Source organism: Hemiscyllium ocellatum, chromosome 21 (genome assembly GCF_020745735.1).
Source record: "Hemiscyllium ocellatum isolate sHemOce1 chromosome 21, sHemOce1.pat.X.cur, whole genome shotgun sequence".
NCBI classification, from domain to species: Eukaryota; Metazoa; Chordata; class Chondrichthyes; order Orectolobiformes; family Hemiscylliidae; genus Hemiscyllium; species Hemiscyllium ocellatum.
The window spans coordinates 66,149,514-66,174,929 of NC_083421.1; the positions used below are offsets into that span (position 1 = coordinate 66,149,514).

Below are 25,416 nucleotides of genomic sequence, written 5' to 3' on the forward strand. Positions count from 1 at the left end.
TGAATGATGGTTCATCTAATGGTGACAATGAAATCATTTCACTTGTTGGAAAAACCCATCTCGTTTACTAATACCCTTAAGGGAAGGAAATCTGCCATCCTTACTCAGTCTGGTGTACATGGGATTCTAGACCCAGAGCAATGTAGTTGACCCTGAACTCTGCCTTAAAAAGGCCAAGTTATACTAAATCTATAACAAAGTCAGTAGTAAGAACAAACCACCCAGAGTTAACCTGAGCACTGGAAATGCCCTGTTGACCCTCAGATCCTCCTTAGTTGGGAGTTTGTACCAAAATTGAACATAAGAGCCAGGAGTAGGAGTTTTGTTTCCTTAATCATTTGTGGGATGTGGGTGTTGGGTTGGTCAGCTTGTATTACCTGTCCCTAGTTGCCCTTGAGAAGGTGGTGATGAGCTGTTGCCTTGGACCGCTGCAGTCCACATGCTGTGGATTTACCCACAATGCAGTCGGGGAGGGATTCCCGGTTCTCACCCACCCAACTGTGAAGGAATGGTGAGATATTGCCAATTCAGGATGGTCAGTGGCTTGGAGGGGAACTTGCAGGTGGTGCTGTTCCCATATATCTGCTGTTCTAGTCTTTCTAGATGGAAGTGGTCATATGTTTGGAAGGTGCTGACTAAGGATTTATGCTGAATTTCTGCAGTGTATCTTATGGATAGTACACACTGCCATTACTGAGTGTCCGTGATTGAGGGAGCTCATGTTTATGGATGTTCTGCCAATCAAGTAGGATGTTTTGTCCTGGATGGTACTGAGCTTCTTAAACATTGTTGGAGCTGCCCCCATCAGGAAAGTGGGAGTATTCCACCACGAACCTGGTCGTGCCTTGGAGATGATGAACAGGCTTGGAGGGATGTAATGCCAGCTGCGGTTTTTCTAGCTTCTGATCTGCTCTTGTATCCACCAAGTTTAAGTGATGAGTCCAGGTGAGATTTAGGTCAATGGTAATCACACCTCCCTCCCACCCAAGCATGTTGATAGTTGGGGATTGTCTCAGGAATAGAGAATTCGACGTTTAGAGCATAAGCCCTTCATCAGGAATGAGAGAGAGTAGCCAAGCAGGCTAAGATAAAAGGTAGGGAGGAGGGACTTGGGGGAGGGGCGATGGAGGTGGGATAGGTGGAAGGAGGTCAAGGTGAGGGTGATAGGCCGGAGTGGGGTGGGGGCGGAGAGGTCAGGAAGAGGATTGCAGGTTAGGAGGGCGGTGCTGTGTTGAGGGAACCGACTGAGACAAGGTGGGGGGAGGGGAAATGAGGAAACTGGAGAAATCTGAATTCATACCTTGTGGTTGGAGGGTTCCCAGGCGGAAGATGAGGCGCTCCTCCGCCAGCCGTCGTGTAGTTGTGTTCTGCCGGTGGAGGAGTCCAAGGACCTGCATGTCCTCGGTGGAGTGGGAGGGAGAGTTAAAGTGTTGAGCCACGGGGTGGTTGGGTTGGTTGGTTCGGGCGGCCCAGAGGTGTTCTCTGAAGCGTTCCGCAAGTAAGCGGCCTGTCTCACCAATATAGAGGAGGCTACATCGGGTGCAGCGGATGCAATAGATGATGTGTGTGGAGGTGCAGGTGAACTTGTGGCGGATATGGAAGGATCCCTTGGGGCCTTGGAGGGAAGTGAGTGTGGAGGTGTGGGTGCAAGTTTACACCCCCCACCAACCCAACCTCCATCCCCGGTACCTTCCCCTGCAACCGCAGGAAATGTAAAACTTGCGCCCACACCTCCACACTCACTTCCCTCCAAGGCCCCAAGGGATCCTTCCATATCCGCCACAAGTTCACCTGTACCTCCACACACATCATCTATTGCATCCGCTGCACCCGATGTGGCCTCCTCTATATTGGTGAGACAGGCCGCTTACTTGCGGAACGCTTCAGAGAACACCTCCGGGCCGCCCGGACCAACCAACCCAACCACCCCGTGGCTCAACACTTTAACTCTCCCTCCCACACCACCGAGGACATGCAGGTCCTTGGACTCCTCCACCGGCAGAACATAACAACACGACGGCTGGAGGAGGAGCGCCTCATCTTCCGCCTGGGAACCCTCCAACCACAAGGTATGAATTCAGATTTCTCCAGTTTCCTCATTTCCCCTCCCCCCACCTTGTCTCAGTCGGTTCCCTCAACTCAGCACCGCCCTCCTAACCTGCAATCCTCTTCCTGACCTCTCCGCCCCCACCCCACTCCGGCCTATCACCCTCACCTTGACCTCCTTCCACCTATCCCACCTCCATCGCCCCTCCCCCAAGTCCCTCCTCCCTACCTTTTATCTTAGCCTGCTTGGCTACTCTCTCTCATTCCTGATGAAGGGCTTATGCTCGAAACGTCGAATTCTCTATTCCTGAGATGCTGCCTGGCCTGCTGTGCTTTGACCAGCAACACATTTTCAGCTGTGATCACCAGCATCTGCAGACCTCATTTTTTACTCGATAGTTGGGGATTCACCACATTCTGTCTAATTGGAGATGGTCATAGTCTGGCATTTATATGCTATGAATGTTACTTCCCACTTGCCATTCACATGCATTAAGCTGTGGATATGGACTGCTTCAGTATCTGAGGAGTTGCAAATGGTGCTGAACACTGTGCAATCATCAGCAAACATCCCCACTTCTGACCTTTATGAAGGAGGGAAGGTCACTGCTGAAGCAGCTGAAGATGGTTGGACCTAGGACACTACCCTGAGGAAATCCCGCAGAGATGTCCTCGAACTGAGATGACTGACCTCCAATAACCACAACCATCTTCTTATCTGCCAGGTGTGACTCCACCCAGCAGAGAGTTTACCCCGATACCTATTGATTCCAGTTTTGCTCAGGCTCCTTGATGCCACACTCCGTTGAGTGCGACCTCCCCTCTGGAATTCAGCTCCTTTGTCCATCTTTGAACCAAGGCTGGAATGACCCTGGGGTAGTCCCAAACTGGGTGTTACTGAGCAGGTTACTGCTGAGCAGGTGCTGCCTGATACCTCCCACCACGTTACTGATGATCGAGAGCAGACAGACGGGGTGGTAATTAGCCGGGTTTCATCTGTCCTGCATTTTATTTAGAGGACATACCTGGGCAATTTTTCCACATTGTCGGGTAGATGCCAGTGTTGTAACTGTACTGAAACAGCTTGGCTAGGGGAGTGTCGGGTTTGGAAAGTTGTCAGGCCCAGAGCCTTTCCAGTATTCAGTACCTCCGAACCATTCTTGATCTGATGAGTAGTCAATGGAATTGGCTGAACACTGGTATCTGTGATGCTGGGGACCACTGGTGGAGGCCAAGATGAATCATCCACTCGGAACTTCTGGCTGAAGATTGCTGTAAAAGTTTCAGCCTTACCTTTTGCACTGGTGTGCTGGGCTCTTCCATCATTGAGGATGGAGATATTTGTGGAGCCTCCTCCTCCACTGAGTTGTTTAATTGTCTGCTACCATTCATGACTGGATGAGGTAGGACTGCTGAGCTTGGATCTGATCCATCGATTATGGGATCGTTTAGCTCTGTCTATCACTTGCTGCTTACACTGTTTGGCCTGTAGTAGTCCTATTTGGTGGCTTCACCAGGTTGACACCTCACCTGCAGGCATACCTGCTGCTGCTCCTGGCCTACCCTCCTGTACTCTCCGTTGAACCAGGGCTGATCCCCTGGCTTGATGGTTAATGGTTGAGTGGGGGATATACCGGGCCATGAGGTTACAGATTGTGCTGGAGTACAGTTCTGCTGCTGTTGATGGCCCACAGCATCTCATGGATGCCCAGTCTTGAGTCGCTCAATTTGCTTGCATTCTGTCCCATTTAGCACGGTGATAATGCCACACAACACGATGGAGGGTATTCTCAATGTGAAGGTGGGACTTAGTCTCCACAAGGACTGGGTGGTGGCTGCTCTTACTGACACTGTCACAGATCCATCTGCAGCTGGCAGATTGGTGAGCATGAGGTCAAGTATGAATTTCCCTCTTGTTGGTCCCCTCACCACCTGCTGCAGACCCAGTCTGGCAGCTATTTCCTTTAGGACCTGACCCGCTCGATCAGTAGTGCTGCTGCTGAGCTAATCTTGGTGCTGGACATTGAAATCCCCCACCCAGAGTATATTCTGTGCCCTTGCCATCCTCAATGCTTCCTTCAAATGTTGTTCAACATGGAGGAATGCTGATTCATCAGCTGAGGGAACACTGGTGTGTGGTCATTTGCAGAAGGTTTCCTTACCTTTGTTTAATCGGGTCCGGAGTCAGTGTTGAGTCAATATCGCTGCTCCTGGACTGTATTCCACTGTGTTGCCCCCTCTGCTGGGTCTGTCCTGCTGATGGGACAGGATGTATTCTGGGATGATGATAGTAGTGTTGGGGATGTTGTCTGCAAGGTATGATACCCTGAGTATGACTCTGTCAGGCTGTTGGTTGATTAGTCTGTGAGACAGCTGTCCCCATGTTGGCACTAGCCCCCAGATCATAGTGAGGTGGAATTTCCTGGGTCAGCAGAGCTGTTTCTGCCTGGTCTTTTCTGGTGTCTAAATTGATGCCAGATGGTCTGTCCGGTTAAATCTCTTTGTTGAGACTCTGTAGCGATCGATACGACTGAGTGGCTTGCTCAGAGTCAACCACATTGCTGTGGGTCTGGAGTTACATATAGGCCAGATCCAAGTCAAGAAAGCAGATTTCCTTCCCTGAAGGATATTAGTGAAGCAGATGGGTTTTTCTCACTATTGTCGATGGATTTATGAACATCATTAGATTCTGAATTGCAGATTTTTAAATTGAATTTAAGTTCCACTATTTGCTATAATGTGATGGGATTTGAACTTGGGTTCCCAGAACATCAGCTGAGTTTCAGGATTAATAGCCTAGCGATAATACCAGGAGACTATTGCCTCCCCTTGAGCCTGTTCTGCCATTTAATACAATCATGACTGATCTCATCTCAGCCTCAACTCCTATTGCCTGCCCACTCTCCATTAACCCTTCAACCTGTTCCTAATTAAAAATTATCCCTGGCCAAAGGGTTATGGGGAGTGGACAGGAAGGTGGAGTGAAGGCCCAGGTGAGATTAAATAATTGAGGTTCACAGGCTCAAGATATACAGCGGGACCATTTCAGACTGAGATGAGCAGAAAGGGTGGGAAACCTGTATAATTCCACACCATGGAATCTGGGGAACTGGATATGTTCAAGAAAAATTATAGGTTTTAGACACTGAAGGCATTAAGGGGTTTTGGTAGAGAGCAGGAGTATGGCTTGGTGATAGACAATCAGCCATGATCATGTTGAATGTAGGAGCAGGCTTGATGGGCTGAATGGCCCACTCCTGCTCCCATTTTTGATGTCTCAATATTGACTCTGGACCCTATGAAGTCTCATGACATTGGGTCAAATATTGACAAGGAAAACTCCTATAGCTTACCAGCTTCTGCCACAGTTGGCTGATGAGTCCATGCACCTCTGTGTTGGCCACCCTGTGGTGGAAACACTGTAAGGGTCCACAGAGCGTTCTCTGGGTGGGGGTCTTCAATGTCAGTGGTCTTTTCATTAATTGATGGGACGTGATCACTAAGTTGGGTAGAGCATCGGGCATCTGCCTCATGTCTCACACGCCAGCTTCGAGGTCAGATTGCTGTAAGTCCCCACTGTGTCAAGTCTGGTTGGCCACTTACCAGCAGCCTCAGACTTGACACATCTTCGCTAATATCCAGACCACTGCCTCTTCTGCACGGGGACAGCCGAACCAGAAAAAGGGGAATTGAACATGTCACCAAAATCATGGAAGAATTAAGAGTGAATAATCACAGGGGAGGGTGGGAATGGCTGGAAACTGCACGGGAATGGGAGTTTGCATGGAGCACACATCTGGATTGTGACATGAATGTTGTGCTTACTTTATAACCTAACACAATCTCCATTTCTTTCCAGATTTAGCAGCTGATGATTTGGTAAGTTATTAATAAAACTAAGAGACTGACTCACGAGGGTATGGCTACCACACACACTGACTCTCACTGGGGTACACTCCCACACACACTGACTCTCACTGGGATACAGCTCCCACACACACTGACTCTCACTGGGGTACAGTCCCACACACACTGACCCTCACTGGGGTACAGCTCCCACACACACTGACTCTCACTGGGGTACAGCTCCCACACACACTGACCCTCACTGAGGTACAGTCCCACACACACTGACTCTCACTGGGGTACACTCCCACACACACTGACTCTCACTGGGATACAGCTCCCACACACACTGACTCTCACTGGGGTACAGCTCCCACACACACTGACTCTCACTGGGGTACACTCCCACACACACTGACTCTCACTGGGGTACAGCTCCCACACACACTGACTCTCACTGGGGTACAGTCCCACACACACTGACCCTCACTGGGGTACAGCTCCCACACACACTGACTCTCACTGGGGTACAGCTCCCACACACACTGACTCTCACTGGGGTACAGCTCCCACACACACTGACCCTCACTGAGGTACAGTCCCACACACACTGACTCTCACTGGGATACAGCTCCCACACACACTGACTCTCACTGGGATACAGCTCCCACACACACTGACTCTCACTGGGGTACAGTCCCACGCACACTGACTCTCACTGGGGTACAGCTCCCACACACACTGACTCTCACTGGGGTACAGACCCACACACACTGACTCTCACTGGGGTACAGCTCCCACACACACTGACTCTCACTGGGGTACAGCTCCCACACACACTGACTCTCACTGGGGTACGGCTCCCACACACACTGACTGTGAATGAGATCACCTGTGCATCACCTTGTTGCATTGTGTGTGAATGTAATGCTGGAATTATATAGACCCTGGTTAGGCCACTGCTGAGGTTTTGTGCACAGTTATGGTCCCAATATTACAGGGAGGTTATAATTGTTCCATCGAGAATATAGAGGAGATTTACAGGAATGTTGCTAAGGCTCGAAAATTGCAGCAATGTGGAGCCATTGTATGGGTTGGTGTTCCTCGAGGCTGATGGGTACCATAACCGACCCAGTATGAGCTGAGGCTGACTGACATTTCCTCCTTTCCTGTTCATTGATCAGTCTGCACAAACTTACAGAATTACAGAGAAATTTCCATATCATCTCACCCACAAAAAGCTGACTTTGCTGTTTTTGTTCACAGGATGGAGGACAGCCAGTGGCAGCAGGTATGTGTAAATCCCTGTGTGAGGAGATTACTCCAAACAGCAAGTGTTCAACCTGCTGCTACCACAATGCAGCAACAGCCAATATGACCACTGCTGGAATCGAGGCTAAGGCAGCATTATGCACACAGCAAGATCCCATGTACAGTGATGTCCTAACAAGCCGAAAATCTGTTGTCATGTTGGGTAATAATTATCAGTTGTCACCAGCAGAAACCCACTCCCATTGTCAGATGTTAGCCAAACAATGATATACATCCACCTGGCATTTGGGTTAACTTCTCGTCAAAAGGATGGCACCTGCAATATTGTGCTCCCGAGCATCTAACCCTCCGACAGTGCGGCGCTCCCCCAGCGCTGACCCTCTGACAGTGCGGCGCTCCCTCAGCGCTGACCCTCCGACAGTGCGGCTCTCCCTCAGCGCTGACCCTCCGACAGTGTGGCGCTCCCTCAGCGCTGACCCTCCTACAATGCGACACTCCCTCAGCACTGACCCTCCAAGTGCGGCGCTCCCTTAGCGCTGACCCTCCGACAGTGCGGCGCTCCTTCAGCACTGACCCTCCGATAGTGTGATGCTGCCTCAGCACTGACCCCCTGACAGTGCCCACTCCCTCAACACTGACCCTCAACAGTGACAATAGACATTAGGTGCAGGAGTAGGCCATTCTGCCCTTCGAACCTGCACCACCATTCAATATGATCATGGCTGATCATCCTTAATCAGTATCCTGTTCCTGCCTTATCTCCATAACCCTTGATTCCACTATCCTTGAGAACTCTATCCAACTCTTTCTTAAATGAATCCAGAGACTGGGACTCCACTGCCCTCTGGGGCAGAGCATTCCACACAGCCACCACTCTCTGGGTGAAGAAGTTTCTCCTCATCTCTGTCCTAAATGGTCTACCCCGTATTTTTAAGCTGTGTCCTCTGGTTCGGCACTCACCCATCAGCGGAAACATGCTTCCTGCCTCCAGAGTGTCCAATCCTTTCATAATCTTATATGTCTCAATTAGATCCCCTCTCAGTCTTCTAAACTCAAGGGTATACAAGCCCAGTCGCTCCAGTCTTTCAGCGTAAGGTAGTCCCACCATTCCAGGAATTGAGCTCATGAACCTACGCTGCACTCCCTCAATAGCCAGAATGTCTTTCCTCAAATTTGGAGATCAGAACTGCACACAGTACTGCAGGTGTGGTCTCACCAGGGCCCTGTACAGCTGCAGAAGAACCTCTTTGCTTCTATACTCAATCCCTCTTGTTATGAAGGCCAGCATGCTATTAGCCTTCTTCACTACCTGCTGTACCTGCATGCTTACCTTCATTGACTAGTGTACAAGAACACCCAGATCTCTCTGTATTGCCCCTTTACCTAAACTGATTCCATTTAGGTAGTAATCTGCCTTCCTGTTCTTGCCACCAAAGTGAATAACCAGACATTTATCCACATTAAACTGCATCTGTCATGCATCTGCCCACATACCTAACCTGTCCAGGTCACCCTGTAATCTCCTAACATCCTCCTCACATTTCACCCTGCCACCCAGCTTAGTATCATCAGCAAATTTGCTAATGTTATTACTAATACCATCTTCTATATCACTAACATATATTGTAAAAAGCTGCAGTCCCAGCAGTGATCCCTGCGGTATCCCACTGGTCACTGCCTGCCATTCCGAAATGGAGCCGTTTATCACTACTCTTTGTTTCCTCTCAGCCAATTAACTTTCAATCCAAGTTAGTACTTTGCCCCCAATACCATGCGCCCTAATTTTACTCACTAACCTCCTATGTGGGACTTTATCAAAAACTTTCTGAAAGTCCAGGTACACTACATCCACTAGTATGGCGCTCCCTCAGCGCTGATCCACTGAGATAATGCCCTTCGTTCCCATCCTACCCCAGCTTTGGGTCAGCAGAGTATTGCTGACATTGCCAGTATTTGTGTATTTAATGTGGTGAACTGTGACCTCCTGTCTTCTTTCTACATTGAATTCGGAAGGCAATGGACATGCAACTTTTTTGCGTTTTATTTCCAGGTCCCAGAATGCTCACAGTCCGTACGTACCTTGGAACACCCCCACCCCCTGCAGGGAAACCGATTCTCAGCTTTCAGACTGGAGAAGTGATTGAACTGCTGAAGGGAGATCCAGACTCACCATGGTGGGAGGTCAGTCTCACCACGCAGCTTACAGACAAAATGGTGGAGTTATTGCAGGATGTTGGTGTGGGTTTGGCCCATTGAGTTTGCACTGGCTCTCTGAATAAGCATCATTGCATGGGCCAGATCAGAACTCCGGTAAACACAGGGACTGCAGATGCTGGAAACCAGATTCTAGATTAGAGCGGTGCTGGAAAAGCACAGCAGGTCAGGCAGCATCCGAGGAGCAGGAGCCCTCCTGATGAAGGGCTTTTGCCTGAAACGTCGATTTTCCTGCTCCTCGGATGCTGCCTGAACTGGTGTGCTTTTCTAGCACCGCTCTAACCCAGATCGGAACTCAGTGAGGAACTCAATGGTAGGAACACCTGTAATTGGGTCAATCCACAATTCTGGTCTCAATCACCCACTATGTTAATGACTGTTCCCCCATGGGGAGATGTGCCTTCAGATGGTTTGGCCCCAATCTCTAGGATTTCATCCTAAAGTTGTCCATTCTTTTCTCTGTGAACCCTCTCCACGCTGATGTCTTCTCCTTTGTTTTTTATGCTTCCATGAAAGGCTTTGGGTTTTATTTCTGTGTAAAGGTGCTCTATAGAGGCTTGTTCTCTGCAGGCTGTGTACAGGGAACCTCTGTTCTCCCGTTGTCCAACACTCTCTCACTGATTCATAGAAACGTGGAGAATAATTTTCTGATTCCTGCTCTTCTCTAAGGCAGTCGTTTCTTCTTCCACTCAGTTCTGAGGAAAGCTCACTTGACCTGAAACATTAACTAATTTCTCTCCACAGACCTGCTGAGCTTTTCCAGCAATTTCTATTGGTGTTTCCTCCACTGTCACACTCTGCGATGTGTGAGGTGTAAACCTGTGATGCCAATGAATTGAAACAATTAGTTTCTGATATGCGTTCCTGGTTTCTTTCTGTCATCCTCCCCCACACTCTGCTTCCCTTTCCTCTCTGATACTCTCTGAAATTTTTTTTATTCTTTACAGATTTATTTTGATGTTCAGATATTTTGTTGCTTATATTTTCTTTCCCACAAAATGCAATCCGAACATTGAAAAGTTTTGCAATTACTTTAAAATTTCTTTCTCTTTTTTCAGTTGGAGCCATTTCTAACGTGTCCATTTAGGTTTACATCCAGCTTGTCAATATCCCTCTCACTGAATTGTCCTGTTCAGAGGTTTGTGTTTTGCAGGGAGCACAGTTCCAGTTGGAAGGAGTGGGGGGAGGATTTGCACTGAATATCCCCTGAGTTTGAGGAGCTTGGGTCCTGATGTGTCAAAGTGGTGATGGACGGGGATATCTTTGGGTAGCACTGAGTGACAGCAGCTACCACTGAAACTGTTTGTCCTTGTTCCAGGGAAAGGTCAGTCAAACCAAGCGCTCTGGTTGGTTCCCAGGCTCCTATGTGAAGCCCTGTCCGGTGGACTCACGGGTAAGTGAGTGCAGGATGGGGGGGGTGGGGAAGGGGTGGTGGAGGGGGCGTCGGGGGGGTATGGAAGGGTGGTGGTGAGGGTGTCGTGGGGAAGGGGGGGATGAGTGGTGGGGGGGTGGAGGAGGAGGAGGGGGTGTCAGGGAGTGGGGAAGGGTGGTGGTTAGGGTGTCGGGGGGTGGGGGAGGGGGTGTTGGGGAGTGGGGGAGGGGTGTTGGAGAGGAGTGGGGTGGGGCTGTCGGGGGATGAGGGAGTGGGGGTGTAGGGGGGATGGGTGGGGTGTGGGGGTGTGGGTTGGAAATGGGGTGTTGGGGAGTGGGGGTGGGGGGAGTGAGGGTGTCGGGTGTTGGGGGGAGTGGGGGTGTCGGGTGTTGGGGGGAGTGGGGGTGTCGGGTGTTGGGGGGAGTGGGGGTGGGGGAGAGTGGGGGTGTCGGGGGTGGGGGTTAGTGGGGTGGGGGGAGTGGGGGTGTTGGGGGTGGGGGGCAGTGGAGTGGGGGGGAGTGGGAGTGTCAGTGTGGGGGAGGGGTGGAGGTGTCGGTGTTGGGGGGGGGGTGAGTTGGTGTACAGAGAAGTTAAAACTCTCGGTGTTTTCACTGCAATAAAGTCGGCCACATGAAATCAGTGTTAGTGGGTTAGGAAAAGCACTGGGAAGCAGATGTTGGAAAACAGGATAAGCCAATGAATTTTGTTGGAATGGTAACAGGAAGTACAGTAGAGGCTAGAAAGCTGCACCAGAATGCCCAACCTGGTCAGAGGGTGGTTACGGGGGAAGTTCTTCAAGCATATACCTGCGAACGTAAAGTTTACTCACATGGACCAAGAGCAGCAGGTAAAGAGGTTATAATATTAAAAGATACAGGATCCTCTCAATCTATGATGTTGAAAGATGAGGAGATATATACCTCTGAAGGACTATTGCCAGAAAAGGTACCAGTAATGGGAATTCACAGTTAGACAAGAAGCCCTCCGTTATGTAAAGTGAGGTTAGAGTCTCCAGTGAAGAGTGCAGAATTCATGGTCAGAGTACTGGAGAAACTCTCAACTCCAAGAATACAATTCGTCCTTGCTCATGACCCGGACCAACCAACCCGTGGCTCAACATTCCAACTCCCCCTCCAACTCCAACTCCCCCTCCCACTCCACCAAGGACAAGCAGGTTCTTGGACTCCTCCATTGCCAGACCATAACAACACGACGGTTGAAGGAAGAGCGCCTCATCTTCCCCCTGGGAACCCTCCAACCACAAGGGATGAACTCAGATTTCTCCAGTTTCCTCATTTCCCCTCCCCCCACCTTGTCTCAGTCAAATCCCTCGAACTCAGCACTGCCCTCCTAACCTGCAATCTTCTTCCTGACCTCTCCGCCCCCACCCCACTCCGGCCTATCACCCTCACCTTGACCTCCTTCCACCTATCGCATTTCCAATGCCCCTCCGCCAAGTCCCTCCTCCCTCCTCCCTACCTTTTATCTTAGCCTGCTGGACACACTCTCCTCATTCCTGAAGAAGGGTTTATGCCCGAACGTCGATTCTCCTACTCTTTGGATGCTGCCTGACCTGCGCTTTTCCAGCAACACATTTTCAGCTCTTGCTCATAACATAGCTGATTCACATGTAGAAGTCCTGCCTCATGTGGTCCAAGTGTTGTTGGGTTAGGAAAAGTACCGGGAAGCCAGATGGCAGCACCATGTATTTGGAACAGCATCTTTAAGTTGGGGTAGTCTGTTGGGTGTTTGGGTAGGTTGAGTTATTCTATCTTGTGTTCTGTTTTGTTTTGTGTTTTATTCAGTAATCTTGTAAATAAATTCTGTTTTGCTTAAAACTAAGTGGTTTGACCAGCTGTATCTCTCCTGAAATATCCACTATACACCTGCTTAAAACCAAAGTTAGGATTTGGGCTACTTCCTTGAAATGTTTTGAGGGGGGTCTGGCCAGGTCTGTAACACCTTCTTGTCAATGTCAGCCAGTGTGGTCAAGGATTCTGTTGTTCTCAGTCATACATTGGAGAATCACTTACTCACAAAAAATACATAACGATAAGCCAGCCAGTTTAAACTTGGTGGCAGAAAACTGTTAGAAACCAATAACGTGGGACAAAATTAAGTCAGTTGAATTTAAATAGTTCAATTCGGGAATGGCAGCATTTTTTTTCAGGGCTAATCATGTTTCACTTTGAATTTTGTGAAGAGATAACAAAGTGTGTGAGTGAGAATGATGCGATTGTTGTGGTCTATATGGACTTTCAAAAGGCATTTGGTAAGTTGCCCCTCCCAGACTAATGAACAGGTTAGAGGGCCCTGAAATCACAGTCAGTCCCACATAAAGCAGTGAGCAGTGATGACCGGCTGTCTCCTGGACTGGACAGAGCTCTTCACTGGAATTCCATTGGGGTTACAAGGAGGAATCCTGCTTATTTTGATGCAGTTTGCGACCAATCAAGGGGCACCATTTAAAAATTTGTGAATAGGATAGTGATAAACTACTAGAAGACACACAGGTTTATGAAATGCTTGTGCAAGCTGGTATTTAATTGAAGAGCCAGGAGGGAGAGTGTAAAAGGCCCCGTTCTGAGGGGTGTAGTAAAAGTAAAACCACCCTGACTGGATCAGATGCACCGAGGTTTTATTGTAGAGTGTGTCAGGGTAAACTCAGCAAGTTCTGACCCGTCAGGCAAACCTCACTGGTGGAGAACAGTGGAGACGTGATGTGGGAGGTGGGGGGGGGCGGGGGGAGTGGGGGGGGGTGGTGGTGGCACATTTTGGTTGGAAGACTGAGAAGGGGTAGTGCTAATGAAAGGTGTGGAACAGAGCAGAGGGATCGAGGTGTATGTCTGCACAAATCATTGAAGGTGACGGGATTGAGACTGTAGTTAATAAAGTATATACCACACACATAGCTTTTCATGTGATGTGAGGGCCAGGTTTAAGGAGATAAACTGTTTAACTTATATAAGACATGAGCTCACTTCAGATGGAGGAATGGGTACTGCCCTTTTAGAATGGATTGGTTTCATAGAATAGACTGCAGAAGACGTTCGCAAATATAATCCCAGGGTCGAGGGATGTCAGCTGTCTGGAATGTTTTGGAGGAACTGGAATTGTTGTCCGAGGAGAATAGAACATTGAGAGGAGAATTGATAAAAGTCAAAATCATGAAGGGACTGGTCAGAATTCCCAGTGGTGGCAGGATCATGAGGGGGGAACAGATTTAAGGTGATTAGCAAAAGAGACAATTACAACATGAAGGAAAGGCTTTTTGAGTGGTGAGTGGTTAGTTTCTGGAATACTTCACAATGACTGTGTGATTTCTGCCCTAGTTACATCAGCTCTGTTCTCCTGAGCTTGGTACCTGTTTGGCTGAACTACTTTGATCCCAGGTTTTCTGGTTGAAATCGCTCACTAACAAAATAATGTTTCTCTTTCTCCTTTTAGCATTTTATTAAGCCACCTTCAAAAGGACCTGACTACAGCACCTACCCATGGTAAGTCTTGGACAGAGGAAGCATCTCACCATACACCCCCTACAGGGGCTCACGTAAGGGTGAGGCTCCATCTACACTGTCTCCTTCAGACACTATACAGCATGGGGTTAGATATAGGGTAAAGCTCTCTCTACACTATAGACACTATACAGCACAGAGTTAGATACAGGGTAAAGCTCTCTCTACACTGTCCCCATCATACATTCCCAGACAGGGGGTTAGGTACAGGGTAAAGCTCCCTCTACACTACAGACACTATACAGCACAGGGTTAGATACAGGGTAAAGCTCTCTCTACACTGTCCCCATCATACATTCCCAGAAAGGAGCTAGGTACAGGGTAAAGCTCTCTCTACACTATAGACACTATCCAGCACAGGGTTAGATACAGGGTAAAGCTCTCTCTACACTGTCCCCATCATACATTCCCAGACAGGGGGTTAGATACAGGGTAAAGCTCCCTCTACACTATAGACACTATACAGCATAGGATTAGATACAGGGTAAAGCATCCTCTACACTATCGACACTATGCAGCATGGGGTTAGATACAGGGTAAAGCTCTCTCTACACTGTCCCCTGTTGTGGTTCTGTTCGCCGAGCTGGAAGTTTTTGCTGCAAACGTTTCGTTCCCTGGCTAGGGAACATCATCAGTGCTATTGGAGCCTCCTGTGAAGCGCTGCTTTGATGTTTCTTCTGGTATTTATAGTGGTTTGTTCTTGCCGCTTCCGGGTGTCAGTTTCAGCTGTAGTAGTTTGTATGTGGGGTCCAGGTCGATGTGTCTGTTGATGGATGTTCTTGCCGCTTCCGGGTATCAGTTTCAGCTGTAGTGGTTTGTATATGGGGTCCAGGTCCATGTGTCTGTTAATGGAGTTTGTGGATGAATGCCATGCCTCTAGGAATTCCCTGGCTGTTCTCTGTCTGGCTTGTCCTATGATGGTAGTGTTTTCCCAGTCAAATTCATGTTCCTGGTTGTCTGAGTGTATGGCTACTAGGGATAGCTGGTCGTGTCGTTTTGTGGCTAGCTGATGTTCATGTATGCGGATTGTTCGCTGTCTTCCTGTTTGTCCTACATAGTGTTTTGTGCAGTCCTTGCATGGTATTTTGTAAACTACGTTAGTTTGGCTCGTGCTACACCCGAGCTACAAATCTTCAACCAGACTTTAAACACTGTCCCCATCATACATTCACAGAAAGGGGTTAGATACAGGGTAAAGCTACCTCTACATTATCGACACTATACAGCATGGGGTTAGATACAGGGTAAAGCATCCTCTACACTATCGACACTATACAGCATGGGGTTAGATACAGGGTAAAGCGCTCTCTACACTGATCCCATCATACATTCCCAGAAAGGGGTTAGATACAGGGTAAAGCTCCCTCTACATTATCGACACTATACAGTATGGGGTTAGATACAGGGTAAAGCATCCTCTACACTATCGACACTATACAGCATGGAGTTAGATACAGGGTAAAGCTCAATCTACACTGTTCCCCCCCCCCCCCCCGACATTGACCGTGGTTTGTGGTCTCCAGTCAACAACATTGTTATTGAATTGGAATTTCTCTGTCTGCCATGATGGGATTCAGCCTGTGTCTGGGACTCTGGATTCCTATGCATCACCCTTCCCCTTGCAGAGTTAGGTACACAATTAATTCCTTCCACCATGTCCCCATCACACACTCCTTGCACAGAGACAGTATGGGGTTAGATACAGAGTAACTGTCTGTGTACGCTGTCCCTATCAAACTCCCAGCACAGAGACAGCACCGAGTTTGATACAGAGTAAAGGTCTCTCTATTCTGCAAATGTGAGGTGATGTATTTTGGGAAGTCTAATTCTGAAGCAAACTATACTGTGAATGAAAGAGTTGATGAGTAGAGAGATCTGGGAGTGCAGGTCCATTGTACCCTGAAGGTTGCTGCACGGATGGATAGAGTGGTCAAGAAGGCATATAGTATGCTTGCCTTCATTGGACGGGGTATTGAGTATAAGAGCTGGCAGATCATGTTAAAATTGTACAAGACATTGGTTCATCCACATTCAGAATACTGTGTACAGTTCTGGGCGCCATGTTACCAAAAGGATGTGGATGCTTTGGAGAGGGTGCAGAGAAGGTTTACGAGGATGTTGCCTGGTATGGAAGGTGCTAGCTATGAAGAGAGGTTGAGTAGGTTAGGTTTATTTTCATTAGAAAAAAGAAGGTTGAGGGAGGACCTGACTGAGATTTACAAAATCATGAAGGGTGGATAGAGATAAGCTTTTTAATAGGGCGAGAGACTCAATAACAATAGGTCACGAGTTCGAGGAGAGAGGTGAAAAGTTGAAGGGGGATAAACGCGGCAAGTACTTCACACAGAGGGTGGTAGGTGCCTGGAACACATTACCAACAGAGGTGGTAGAGGCAGGCACGGTAGACTCATTTAAGATGCGTCTGGTCAGATGCATGAGTAGGTGGGGAGCAGAGGGATACAGATGCTTAGGAATTGGGCAACAGGTTTAGACAGTACGTTTGGATCGGCTCAGGCTTGCAGGGCCGAAGGGCCTGTTCCTGGGCTGTAAATTTTCTTTGTTTTTTGTTCTCTTTGATGTGGAGAGGGGCAGCATGGGGTTAGATACAGCGTAAAGCTCCCTCTACATTGTCCCCATTCACCACTCCCAGGACAGGGCCAGATTAACAAGGAGGAGACTGTCAGATTAACTCCAGCATTTCTGTCGTTCTAATTCTGAAGAAAAGTTACAGACCTGACGCATTTGCTCTGTTATTCTCTCTGTAGATGCTGCTGAACACACTGAGTGAATTTTGTTTTCAGATTTTCAGCATTTACTATTTTTGTTTAATCTTCCTCCTCGGTAGGTTTGCGGGTAACCTGGAGCGTGGTCAGGCTGACAACCTTCTAAAAACCCACATTTCTGGCACGTACCTTATCCGTGAGCGCACAGCCGAGGCTGAAAGATTCGCCATTAGTATTAGGTTGGTGACCTGTACATAGTGTTTTTACAAAGTCCAGTGACTGGATCGAGCTGGTTTGTCACCTTATTGAGGACAAACATAATTTTGTGTGCTCTGGGTCACCTATTGCTCAGTTACTCTTAGTAATGCAGGGAAATGTGTAAACAAGGAATTTTTCGAAGGCACTAGAGGCCATTCAGTCTATCCCATCTGGGTTGGAGCTGTATAAATCTCAATTCCAGCCCTAGGTCAGTAATTCCTGTTGGTTAGAGCACCTCACAGCGCATCCAGATATTTTTGTGTTTAAGTATCACGGATGTTCCTGTGTCTGCTGTCCTTTTCAGACTTCAGCCTTTCTTGTTGTGAGGGAAAAGATGTCTCTGCAACTTTCCACCAGTCCTTCTGCCAATTACTCTCAGTCTCAGCTCCTGCTTATGGACCCGTCTCCTATCGAAATTGGGGTCTTTCACTCCTCTCTTTTCAGTCCCTCAATTGTATATATTTCCACTCAATCACCCTTCAATCCCCTCTGTTCCAAATCCAATCTTTATTTTATCTTTAAAATTCTCCATTCCTGGCAACAGCCTTGGAAAATTAGAATTATGGAATGGTTTCAGCATCTGGGGAGCTTTGAGTCCCTCCTGTCTCTGCAACAGCCATTATCTGAATAGCTCACTCCTGGAGCGTTGCTCTGTATTCCTTTAGATAGCTGTCCACTTCCCTTAAGCACACCAAGACTGAACCTTCCTCCAGCACACACCCAGGTAGGGTGTTCCAAATTCTAACCACCTCACTGTAGGAGAGGCTGTCCTTCTGTCAGCTTTGCTGTTTTTGTCAATCACCTTGAATCTGTTTTCTCTGGTTTTTGTCCTGTTGCTAATGGAAGCAGATTCTCTCTGTCCAGTCCGTCAATTATTTTGAATATCTCTATCAATTCTCCTCTCAACCTTCTCCTTGGACAACAATCCCAGCTTCTCCAATCTATCCGTGTAGCTGAAGCTGTTCATCCCTGGAAATATTTTTATGAATATTGTCTGTGCCCTCTCACCTACCTTCCCAGCTGCCTTAAAATTAGGTGCCCTGAATTAATGGTTACACCACACTCTGGGCCTCTGTTTACAAACCCCAGGATCCTGTATACTTTATTAACCACATTCTTAACCAGCCCTGCCCCCTGAGCACACATAAAGCTGTTCCACCCCTTTTAAAATTGTATCCTTTACTTTATGTTGCAATTTCCTACAATTTCCTGTCAAATTGGAATATTTCACTTGTCTGCACATCGAATTTCATCTGTCCCTTCCATGCCCTATCTATGTCCTCCTGAAGTCTACCACTATCCTGTAACAAGGGCAGCCTGGTGAACCTAATCAAATATGAGTTCTCTGGTCCAATCAGGGAGCCTTGGCTGACAAAGCATCAGAGATTCTGACGAGGCAGTACCAGGGACATGGACTTCCCACATGTAAATGAAGGGTGACTTGGTGATGGGATACTGGTCTCTATGGAGTTAGTTCACATGCTTTAACAGGTCACCAGATTTCCAAACTTAGTGTTACCTGATGATTTAGGAATTTTGCCCTGTGTAGCTCAGTCTAAGGTATTAATATGCATCTGGAAAAGCAGGTGTCCTAATGCTGACCCTGGGGACTCTATTTTAAACCTATCTCCAGGTCAAAAAACAATCACTCACCAGTGCTCTGTTTCCTTTCACTTGGCCAATCCCTTATCCTTTCCATCTTCCACATTCACAACATTAACCGCATCATCATGATCAACTCTCTCTGTTGCCTTGTTAAAAATCTTAATTTTATTGAACACCTTTTGTCTGTAACAAATTGTTCTGCCTTTCCTGAATTAATTTACATTCGTCTAAGTGACTTAGCTTTGTTCCTGATTATTGTTTGAAGAAGGTTTCCCACCAGCCAGGTTAAACTGTTTGACCTGGAGTTTCTACCTTTCTTGACCTTTTTCTTCAAAATCTCAGATCTGTCTAATCCAGTCCGAGTGACTCACCAACCCTACGGACAGCCAACCTTTCTCGTATATCCTCTTTCACCAGTTGTTAATCCACACTGTCTCAATGACCTCCTCTTTCACTATGACATTGCATTGATGTCTACCAAGAAAGGAATATTACCAGTGCATTCAGTTTAGTGTCTCAGTAATGCTCTCTGCTTCCAGTATGTTTTTGGTACCTAACTGACCCCAGTCCTCCTTTTTACTACCCTATACTCATTACTGTCAGTTGTGACATACAAGGTAACTCTCTGTTTAAGACGACCCTGCTTTTCCAGTTCTAAAAGTCATGATTGTGCAGGTACAGGGGATCCAAGTTAATCCCCCTTCTCACACAAGCGCTGCTCTGTTCGATTGAGAGGTTAGTCTCAGCCTCAGTTTTTCATTCCACAAATACATTTTTTATTACTGGGACCCTCCAACCCACTGCAAGGGACCAATGGGGTGATGTGAGCTGCTTATGAAGGTACGTGGGAGTTTAAAACACATGTTGAATGCTGATGATGTTTTAAAATGGTGAGAACTCACACTCACACCAGCCTTTCATTTGTATATTTGGAATGGAAGTCAAATCCTGCATTTGAAGGGATTTTTCAAGGCATCAACTTTTGGATTCCTTTTTGTTTGCTACCAGCCTCCCCTCGTGCTATCAATTTGTTTTCTGCCACTAAGCCAATTTTAGATTCAATGTGATACTTGTCCTGAGATTCTGTGAGTTTTTAACTGACTGATCCGTCTGCTGTGCGGGTGCCTTTGTTGAAAACCTTCCCAAAGACTGTGTAGAATATGTCAAGCACACCACCTTCAATGAACTTCCTTGTTACATCCTTAAAATATAGAATCAAATCAGACACAACCTTCCCTTAACTAATAAATGCGTCGTGGATTAATGTATGGCTGATGATTTAAAAGTAATTTACAGTGACCCTCAACCTAATGTGTAATCTCATCTGTCAAATTTATCATATTATTTGTGATTTTATTATTTAGTTTTTGTGCCACTTGACAGTCTGATGATGCTGTCTCCTCAGGTTTAATGACGAGGTAAAGCACATTAAGGTGGTGGAGAAGGACAATTGGATTCACATCACTGAGGCCAAGAAATTTGAGAGTCTCCTGGTATGTTTCCTTTTCCTTGACCTGTTTTCCAGATGTCCTCTTTGCTATCTTTTCTCAAAGTGACTTTCCTACATTTTGGAGCCTGGAGTATGTGACCAGACCATTCTACCATAGGATTACTAAGAAGGAAATACACAGAGGAAAAATGAGGTATGAAGGTAAACTGGCCAATAATATAAAGGAGGATAGTAAAAGTTTTTTTTTAGGTATGTGAAAGGCAAAACAATGGTTAAGACTAATATTGGGCCCTTGAAGACAGAAACAGGGGAATATATTACAGGGAACAAAGAAATGGCAGAAGAATTGAATTGGTACTTCAGATCTGTGTTCACTGGGGAAGACACAAGCAATCTCCCTGAGGTAACAGTGGCTGAAGGACCTGAACTTAAGGGAATTTATATTCGCCAGGAATTGGTGTTGGAGAGACTGTTAGGTCTGAAGGTTGATAAGTCCCTGGGGCCTGATGGTCTACATCCCAGGGTACTGAAGGAGGCAGCTTGAAAAATTGTGGATGCGTTGGTGATTGTTTTCCAGAGTTCAATAGATTCGGGATCAGTTCCTGCAGATTGAAGGGTGGCTAATGTTGTACCACTTTTTAAGAAAGGTGGGCGAGAGAAAGCAGGAAATTATAGACCAGTTAGTCTGACCTCAGTGGTGGGAAAGATGCTGGAGTCTATTATAAAGGATGAAAATATGACACATCTGGATAGTAATAACAGGATAGGTCAGAGTCAGCATGAATTTATGAAGGGGAAATCATGCTTGACTAATCTTCTGGAATTTTTTGAGGATGTAACTCTGAAGATGGACGAGGGAGATCCAGTAGATGTAGTGTGCCTGGACTTTCATGTCCATTGCCTTCCATATTCAATGTAGAAAGAAGACAGGAGGTCACAGTTCACCACATTAAATACACAAATACTGGCAATGTCAGCAATACTCTGCTGACCCAAAGCTGGGGTAGGATGGGAACGTAGGGCATTATCTCAGTGGATCAGCGCTGAGGGAGCGCCATACTAGTGGATGTAGTGTACCTGGACTTTCAGGAAGCTTTTGATAAAGTCCACATAGGAGGTTAGCGAGCAAAATTAGGGCACATGGTATTGGGGGCAAAGTACTAACTTGGATTGAAAGTTGGTTGGCTGACAGGAAACAAAGAGTAGTGATAAACGGCTCCATTTCGGAATGGCAGGCAGTGACCAGTGGGGTATCACAGGGATCAGTACTGGGACTGCAGCTTTTTACAATATATGTTAATGATATAGAAGATGGTTTTAGTAATAACATTAGCAAATTTGCTGATGATACTAAGCTGGGTGGCAGGGTGAAATGTGATGAGGATGTTAGGAGATTACAGGGTGACCTGATCAAGTTAGGTGAGTGGTCAGATGCATGGCAGATGCAGTTTAATGTGGATAAATGTCTGGTTATCCACTTTGGTGGCAAGAACAGGAAGGCAGATTACTACCTAAATGGAATCAATTTAGGTAAAGGGACAGTACAAAGAGATCTGGGTGTTCTTGTACACCAGTCAATGAAGGTAAGCATGCAGGTACAGCAGGTAGTGAAGAAGGCTAACAGCATGCTGGCCTTCATAACAAGAGGGTAAAAAATGAGGTCTGCAGATGCTGGAGATCACAGCTGCAAATGTGTTGCTGGTCAAAGCACGGCAGGCCAGGCAGCATCTCAGGAATAGAGAATTCGACGTTTCGAGCATAAGCCCTTCATCAGGAATAAGAGAGAGAGAGCCAAGCAGGCTAAGATAAAAGGTAGGGAGGAGGGACTAGGGGGAGGGGCGATGGAGGTGGGATAGGTGGAAGGAGGTCAAGGTGAGGGTGATAGGCCTCCCTATCACAAGAGGGATTGAGTATAGAAGCAAAGAGGTTCTTCTGCAGCTGTACAGGGCCCTGGTGAGACCACACCTGGAGTACTGTGTGCAGTTCTGGTCTCCAAATTTGAGGAAAGACATTCTGGCTATTGAGGGAGTGCAGCGTAGGTTCACGATGTCAATTCCTGGAATGACGGGACTACCTTACACTAAAAGACTGGAGCGACTGGGCTTGTATACCCTTGAGTTCAGAAGACTGAGAGGGGATCTGATTGAGACATATAAGATTATTAAAGGATTGGACACTCTGGAGGCAGGAAACATGTTTCCGCTGATGGGTGAGTGCCGAACCAGAGGACACAGCTTAAAAATACGGGGTAGACCATTTAGGACAGAGATGAGGAGAAACTTCTTCACCCAGAGAGTGGTGGCTGTGTGGAATGCTCTGCCCCAGAGGGCAGTGGAGGCCCAGTTTCTGGATTCATTTAAGAAAGAGTTGGATAGAGCTCTCAAGGATAGTGGAATCAAGGGTTATGGAGATAAGGCAGGAACAGGATACTGATTGAGGATGATCAGCCATGATCATATTGAATGGTGGTGCAGGCTCGAAGGGCAGAATGGCCTACTCCTGCACCTATTGTCTATATAGTGACATCACCGTGAAGTACATGGGAGTGACAGACTGGGAACAGGAACTGAGCTGAAATCTCCCTTTCCATAGCTAAGGAAGAGAGGATATGGAAAGTTCTTGTTCGTCTTGTCATTCCGACTATTGGAACATAGCAGGGCTCAGATATGCGCTGGGTGGAGGTGTTATCGTAGGTGGAATTATGTTTATTTGTGTTCTGTCCCACATCATGGAGACCAGTTTAGGAAGGTCTGAAGTAAACTGCACCATCAGGGACTAGGAACTGGGAACCCATTGGAGGTCAGTCATTCCAGGGTAGAGTCCTGGGATCCGAGACCTTCTGAGTCGGTGCCTGGGTTCAAAGAAGAAAATAATTCCAGCACAGAAACAGACCCTTTGGCCCTCCAAGCCTGCGCTGATCCAGATCCTCTATCTAAACCAGTTATCTAAGGGTCTGTATCCCTTTGCTCCCAGCCCATTCATGTATCTGTCCAGACACATATTAAATGAAGCTATTGTGCCCACCTCCACCACGTTTGCTGGCAACGCGTTCCAGACCCCCACCACCCTCTGCGTAAATAACTTACCATGCATATCTCCCTTAAACCTTTCCCCTCTCCCCTTGAACTCATGACCCCATGTAATTGAATCCCCCACTCTGGGAAACAGCTTCTTGCTACCCACCCTGTCTAAACCTCTCATGATTTTGTAGATCACAATCAGGTCCCCCCTCAACCGTCCGACTTTCTAATGAAAATTATCCTAATCTACTCAACCTCTCTTCATAGCTAACACCCTCCACGCCAGGCAACATCCTGGTGAACCACCTCTGCACTCTCTCCAAAGCCTCCAGATCCTTTTGGTAATGTGGTGACCAGAACTGTACGCAGTAGATTCAGTCTGGGACTTGGGATCACAGTGCTCTCTTGTTCTCGGCCCGTGCTCCATTACCCGACAGCACCTTCACAGTAAGAAAATATGCCAGGATTTTCACAGGAACATGATAATATAACATCAGGGTAACAAGAAGAAAGACTTTAGACAGTGTCCTAAAGGCAGAAGGTAAGGTGCAGGGGCACAGAGGGATTGAGAAACAAGGAGAAAACATTTAAAATAAAGATGTTACTTGATGAAGAGCTAATGTAGGTCAATGAGCAGAGGGAAAACAGGACGGTGAGGGCAGGGGCAACGGGACGGTGAGGGCAGGGGCTACGGGACGGTGAGGGCAGGGGCAACAGGAGGGTGAGGGCAGGGGCAACAGGACGGTGAGGGCAGGGGCAACGGGAGGGTGAGGGCAGGGGCAACGGGAGGGTGAGGGCAGGGGCAACGGGAGGGTGAGGGCAGGGGCAACGGGAGAGTGAGGGCAGGGGCAACGGGACAGTTTGAGGCCAGCGAGGAGCAGCAGCACTTTGGAAGGGTTCTTGTTTACAGATGGGAGGATGTGGGAAGCAGCCATTGCAATGCTGAAGTCTCGAGTTAATGAATGCTTGAATGAGGGCTTTAACATAAAACTGCAATGTTACAGACTGGAGATGGGGGCCTGGCAGAATTAGACCATTCAGCATATCACGTTTGCATTGCCATTCACTCATGGCTGATGTGCGGCACGGTGGCACAGTGGTTAGCACTGCTGTCTCACAGCGCCTGAGACCCGGGTTCAATTCCCAACTCAGGCGACTGACTGTGTGCAGTTTGCACATTCTCCCCGTGTCTGCGTGGGTTTGCTCCGGGTGCTCCGGTTTCCCCCCACCGTCCAAAGATGTGTAGGTCAGGGTGGATTGGCCGTGCTAAATTATTCCCATAATGTCCCATAATAAAGGGGTAAATGTAGGGGAATAGGTCTGGGTGGGTTGCACTTCGGTGGGTTGGTGTGGACTTGTTGGGCCGAAGGGCCTGTTTCCACACTGTAAGGAATCTAATCTAATCTAATCTAACCTAATATGTTTCTCAACCCCATTCTCCTGCCTTCTCCCCCTAACCCTTGATCCCCAACTAATCAAGAGCCTTTCTATCTCTGTCATAAATACCCTCAGTGACCTGGCCTCCACATCCCTGTGTGAATTCCACAGAGTCACCACCCAGTGGCTGAACAAAGTCCACCTCAATTCAGCCCTGAGGCTATGCCTTCGGGTCCTAAGCTTTCCTAATAGTAGAAATATCCTCTCCACTGCACTCTCCCCTGGCCTCTCCATATTCTGTAGGTTTCAGTCGGAGATCAGAAGCTCATCTGAGGATAAAAGATTTACACTAACGTTATGAACAGATAGGCTGAACCTCAGACTGTTGTCAGGGAGAGGGATAGAGTCGCTAACTTGGGAAGGGTGACTGAAAACAATGGTGTCAGTCTTCCCACTGTTTAATGGGAAGAAATTTCTGCTCATCCAGTATTGGATGTCAAATAAAGAGTCAGATAACTGAAGGGCGACTTCCCCATCCAGGTCTGGAGCGTGGTGGGATGGCTGATGAAAGGGGGGGGGCTGTGTGGAGAATGTTTGTCACAGCCACACAGAATGTTACCTGTGACTTCGATAGAGGCAGTATTGTTCTAATAACATTGTGGAAACTCGATTGGAGGGATTCAGCATGAAGTTCCAGAAAAGATGGTAATAGTTTGGG

At 47.5% G+C, this 25,416-nt stretch overlaps 1 protein-coding gene across 1 annotated transcript in view; it reads left to right on the forward strand.

Moving 5' to 3' along the window:
• The window catches only part of vav2 (vav 2 guanine nucleotide exchange factor), a 158,258-nt gene that overhangs the window by 115,550 nt on the left and 17,292 nt on the right, over positions 1–25,416 (forward strand). The window contains exons 18-24 of the mRNA XM_060841679.1: positions 5,906–5,925; positions 7,159–7,183; positions 9,215–9,345; positions 10,697–10,771; positions 14,198–14,247; positions 17,111–17,227; positions 20,257–20,344. Coding sequence (XP_060697662.1) covers positions 5,906–5,925; positions 7,159–7,183; positions 9,215–9,345; positions 10,697–10,771; positions 14,198–14,247; positions 17,111–17,227; positions 20,257–20,344 — 506 coding nt within the window. The remainder of the gene's footprint in view (positions 1–5,905; positions 5,926–7,158; positions 7,184–9,214; positions 9,346–10,696; positions 10,772–14,197; positions 14,248–17,110; positions 17,228–20,256; positions 20,345–25,416) is intronic.